Source organism: Gavialis gangeticus, unplaced genomic scaffold, assembly GCF_001723915.1.
Source record: "Gavialis gangeticus isolate Ggan-Ray unplaced genomic scaffold, GavGan_comp1, whole genome shotgun sequence".
NCBI lineage: Eukaryota > Metazoa > Chordata > Crocodylia > Gavialidae > Gavialis > Gavialis gangeticus.
In genome coordinates, this window is record NW_017729033.1 from 45,959,188 (window position 1) to 45,964,825 (window position 5,638).

Genomic DNA, 5,638 nt, shown 5'->3' on the forward strand with positions numbered 1-5,638 from the left:
GAAGGCTGAGGGGGGACCTGGTGACTGTCTATAAACTCACTAGGGGGGACCAGAAGGGTTTGGGAGAGACCTTGTTTCCCCTAGCGCCCCCTGGCATAACAAGGAATAACAGCCACAAGTTGCTGGAGAGTAGGTTTAGATTAGACATCCGTAAGAAGTACTTCACAGTTAGGGCAGCTAGGATCTGGAACCAACTTCCAAGGGAAGTGGTGCTGGCTCCTACCCTGGGGGTCTTTAAGAGGAGGCTTGATGCCTACCTAGCTGGGATCATTTGAGCCCAGGTTTTTTTTGGGTTGTTTTTTTTTTGGTTTTTTTCCTTCTGCCCTGGCAGGGGGTTGGACTTGAAGATCTATAAGGTCCCTTCCAACCCTACTTCTGTGATTCTATGATTTATATAAATAAGGGACAGAGAAATTACAAAGGCAATCCTAAATTGCTCCAGTCTCCCCCAGCACATCTGTGCAGTCTGAACTCATTATGGTCTTTTTTGTTCTTCTTTCATTTTGCTTTCGAGCCCTCATTTACTCTAATGTAATACTTTGGTTCACAAAAATCTACTGGCTTAGCTCTTGAGAGTTTTCCTATTTAAGTGTTTTTGAGAAGGCTCTAAGTAGGGTGAGATTTACTCTCCAGCAGTTACTACTTTTTACTTTTCAGAAGTTTTGTAAATATTTCTTATCTGTAGTATCTTGTAAGATATGAGGCTTATTCAGGATCTGATGAAAGAAACTAGTACTGCTAACTTCTTAGCATTTGTGCACAGTGGCAGGATTCCCCAATAATATCAAAGGTGGCAATGCTTTTTTTTCTCACGGGAAATGTTTTTTCTATTCTGTTTCTCCACCACGACCACCACTCCCTTCTGCACTAACATGCACACATAGTAAGGTAGGAAGGTTGTAAAAGCTACATAAATACATTCTAAAACTGACTAAATATCCTCCAATACAGTTTCGTGGCTTTTCATTGAAACTTTCAAAATTTATATTTGCCTGTACAGCAGTTAATTTTTTTTAAAGTGTGGTTGGAGTGTTGTAGCTGTGATGGTCCAGGAAATAAGTGCAAAACAAGGAGTTATTTGGTAATATCTTTTATTAGGCTATCTGTATAGTTAGGAGAGATGTTAAACAAGCTTTCAGGCACAAAGACCCGAGGAAGGTCACTTTGTGCCTGTAGCCTTGCCTAACATCTATTCCAACTATGCAGTTGGTCCAATAGAGATAGCACTAAAGAAAACCCCCTTGCTTCCCATCCCACATATTTTAAAAGGTATTTTAGATATAATTGTTTGGATTGGAGAAAAACAGAATTACTAACTGCCTACTAACTTTTCCGTTTGGTAACTAGTTCTGTATTTTTAAGAGTTTTGCATAGATCAGCATGACAGTGTTTGTTTTTTTTTTTCCACTTGGAGGTCTAGTCGTCCTTTCAATTAATGGTCATAATGGGGAAAGTAAAAGTAAAATGGCCTATTTATATTTGACACATCTGCTGTTTATGTATTCAGAGTTACCCTCTTATCTAAGTGGCAGAAGAACTTTATTTTTCATCACTGCAGAAATATAAAATAATCTGGATTTTGCTTTTAGTCCTAACTAGCACAGCCGCAAAATAAATACTAGCTGCAAACATTGCATTCTATATAATCAAGATATCAGAAAGAACAGATTGTCTTTCGAAGTTTAGGTTGTATTTGCAGGGCAGACTGCTGAAAAAAGTCTTAATTTTCAGATTCTAGACTTTCATAGGTATTGTACAAAATAGAATTGTATTTTCCAGTTTTATCTTGATTTTACCCTATTATATATGGAATTTAAGGCTTCATCACTGCAAAATGTACTGATTATTTCTGTAGTCTTTTTTGCATGTTCTTTTTTTTCTTATTATTGTACTTGCGATGTGTTTACTTCTCTTGAGCTCATCCTTGGCAGACTACATCTCCATACTTTTAAAAGAACAATCTTTCATATTTTGAACTTTTTTTTTTACTGCTCTGCTATTTCAGTACACCTGCAGGTGGAAAAAGCTTATAATTTAGGACTGAAGTATCATTAAAGACTAATGTTATTACACTATATACATGGATGGTAAATATCACAATAAATGATAGCACATTTTGCTGCTATACAGGTTTGCACTCTGTAATTCCCATCCCTCAAACACATATCTCCATCTGGTAGGAAATCAGCAAAGCAATGCATAGCCAAGCAAATCACTATAACATTGGAATAAATACTGTTCCAGCTAAAATACTCTTCATTTCTAATAGCACAGATTTTAATAAAGCTCAGGAAATTACTACTAGAAGTTTCCCTCAAAACTCAGGACTCACTTGCTTCCTTAATCTTTAATAGTTTATTAAAAGTACAATAAAATCCTAAATTTTTTAGAATGATCTCAGCTTTTCATGGTACAGAACTGTAGTGACAAAAAATCATTTGGAAACTCTCTCATGCCTACAGTCTTCTCCTTCTGTAGCTGAGCTGTTTTTTATTTTTATTTGTATTTGTTTTTTATTTCCTTCACATGTCCTTCTCTCTTGAACTGGTACAAGATTTTTCTGTCTCCTTAATTTGAAATTATAGCAAGAACTTTACTTTTACGGTAGCTAGAGGCTGAGTGTACAGGTGGTAATGAAATTCCCTGCTGTGCAACTGTCGGTGAGGGAAAGCACAGAACGATTACTGTGCCTTGGAAGTTGAACAGTGGCTACAACTGTCAGCATTCCAGAGCCCTGGAAGGGTCTCTAAGCATTGCAGAAGTTCTAAGAAAAATATATATTTCTATTTTTCTGTTTATTAACCATTTGGGTAAATGAAGTTAGCTGGTCTTTTAAGCGAAAAGCAAAGATTTCTTAGGGTGATAGCTTTTATTGTGCCAATTATGTAGTTGGGATAAAGTTAGACGAGCTTTGAATGCAAGACATTTTTTGTTGGTCTCTTAAGAACATTCCTTCTTTGTAGAGGCACCCTTGCAAGTTCACTTTGGTCCCTTTACCACTTCCCTGCTGACTCATTCACAATTTCTGTTATAGTATGTAGTTTTGACATTGCATGGAATGCTGGCAATTCAAAAAAGATCCGTTATGCTTCAGGATTTTGTGATTCATGTGAGACAGCTTCCATGTGATGCAAATTTAGGGTTTTTTTCCTTCCACTTCAGAGCTGGAAGGTGCTTTTGAGGACCAGAATCACTGTTCTTTAAACGTGGTAGAAGTTTGGGCCTCAGAACAGAATTGTAGGCAGTGCATTATAGAGGACAATCTCACATTGGCAGGAAAATGGCCTAATTAGTCAAATAGTTCTGTTCCACTTCTAATTTCTCTGAGTTTGTGGGTTCTAAAGCATTGAGCCACAGAAGCAACAAAAACAACAAAAAAAGCAGAACAGTTTATTTAAAATAAATTACCACTTCATAGAGTTTACATTTTTCTGCTTTTGTCTGAAACTAACTGCAGTTATTCAAAGTTGCTTTAAAAATATCCCCATCTTAATTAAGGGTATCTGCTCCTCTTTGGTGGTCATACTTTGATCCATTGAAAATACATTTTTACTCTGATTTGCATTACAGGGTAAATATAGCTGTGGGAGAGTGAGTAGGATTATTTTCTGAGAAATAATAATTCAATTGCAGAATGTGTTTACTGATGGTGATGCACAAGTGAGAGAATGGAGCTTGGCTTCAAGATCCCAGGTTAAAGTTTTGCTGGTATAGCAGTTAGAAAAAAATCTATTCTTGTAAATTGAATAACTAGACAGTTACTTCAAGCCAGAAATATGGTTCTCTATGATATTTTAGAGTTGTGTTTGGATTGTAACCAAACATTAAAAGTTTACTAATCGTTTAACTGGCTAACTTTGTCAACGATTTATATGATTTTTACTGCTTGCCAACTGTTGTTTCTTCCTCTTTTGGTGGATAAAGATATTTCTGACTAGAGCCTTACATTGCACGTTCCCAATGCAATCACAATAGCTGAGCCAAATTATATTGTGTTTTAGGGACTGAGATTCTGTTGGCATGCTGATTTTTCAAGCTGATATCTGTTTCAGTTGATGAGGTAAGTGTCTGAAAATCTGCAGTTTGCACTGCAGATTTGAGCCAACCTTATGTATATTTATTAGATATTGATTCAAAAAGCAGTAGCATATCATCTTAAAGGGCTCTATAAAAATCGCTCTTCTTATAACTATGTGATACTGGTTTTTCTGTTTTAAAATCTTTGACAGTGCCATCTTGCACATAGGATAACTACAGTGAAAGTTGACTGCATGAAAAGTATCTTCATTTTTATGGTCTGACACAGTAATCCTGTAGAAAATCTGTATCATTACTGACTTGCTTTCTGGATTGATTATTTTTTGTGTGTGGCACAATTTCAGGGGTTTTAAATGCCTTAAAATGTTATCCATTTCAGATTGGGTTGTACATTTTTGATTCTTTGAGAGTAGATAGTGATTTGATATTTACTACATGAGGCTTTTTTTCCATAATCAAAACTGCTGTTTTACACACAGGTGTGAGCTTGGTTACTCCTGCAAGCTCTTTGAATAAATCAGTTAACTTTTAATCTGAACAGAGATGCTGCTTTCAAATCCAGTTGTATCTGCTGCTGTTTCCTTTCTATAGAATTTGGAAAAAGAGGAGGACAATAATGTAAGAAATGTGGGAGGATGAAAGGGGGTCAGAAAAGGGAGAGGGAGTTTCTAATTGAACCAGTGACTACCAGCAAGAGGGAGTGACTAAGTGAAACAGAGCTTTTGTATTGTATTTGTCAGTAATAGAGCTGGTAAAATGCCAAATGTGTATATAGTGCTGTACAGTGGAGGCTTGTTCCAAACAAGTAACATGTTCCCCTTTCTGAAGGACTTGCTTTCTGAAGTAGACTGGAGCAGTTCAGGATCATGCAATATAAAGATGTGATGGTGCATGGTCAGTGGAATCTGTTCTGGAGCAGGTAGGTTTTAAGAATTTTTTTTGAAAGGCAACGAAGAAATGTTCTCTCTGAATAAAAGCTGTTTTGTTCTGTCACCTCTCAGCTTCTGAAACCAGAGGGGCAATAGGCCATCTGCTTCCTCCAGCACCTCGGGGAAGAGCAACCAAAGGGGTATTGTACTGGGGGTAGGAGTGGCCAGCTGTGGTTTGCTGTGTGCAGCATTATATTGGTTTTTAGATATATTGGGAGCCTTTTAGTTCTTGCCTCTGATTTTATAAGTTGGACAAGACATACCAGGGCAGTGGTAGAAGAGGGTTGTGGAGGCAGCTGTTCACTGTGCATGGGTGGGGAAGACAAGCCCCTTCTACGAAGGCCTGATTTTTACCAACAACATTCTGCCTCTGTATTGTGTATTTGTTTTTTGTCTGTCTTGCCTGATTGGAGGTTAAGCTCTTGAGGACAGAGACTGCTTCTACATATGCTTATGTGGCCTCCAGCATAATGCGGCCTTGATCCCAATTGAGCTCTCTAAGCACTACTAGCATTCAAACAAATGTGAGTAGTGGGATGGTAGTCTGTAATGATTTCATTAGCCATGTATGCATGATAGTGACTTGGTGAACTGCTGGTTGTGCTGACTGATAGGCACATGCCCTGAAGGTTGCACTTGCAAAACCTGTGGTGGAGGGACAGAACTCATTT

General features: G+C 37.6%; 1 protein-coding gene across 4 annotated transcripts in view; it reads left to right on the plus strand.

The window, feature by feature from the left end:
- RBPJ (recombination signal binding protein for immunoglobulin kappa J region) overlaps positions 1-5,638 on the plus strand; it is a 156,172-nt gene that overhangs the window by 47,286 nt on the left and 103,248 nt on the right. Inside the window, exons 2-3 of one of the 4 annotated variants that reach the window (XM_019526177.1) lie at positions 4,002-4,060; positions 4,867-4,957. The exons of 1 other annotated variant lie outside the window; for it this stretch is intronic. In XM_019526177.1, coding sequence (XP_019381722.1) covers positions 4,905-4,957 — 53 coding nt within the window. In that variant the 5' untranslated portion in view covers positions 4,002-4,060; positions 4,867-4,904. Of the gene's footprint in view, positions 1-4,001; positions 4,061-4,808; positions 4,958-5,638 lie in introns of those variants that run through there. 2 more of the 4 variants (XM_019526180.1, XM_019526178.1) reach the window with 2 other exon arrangements.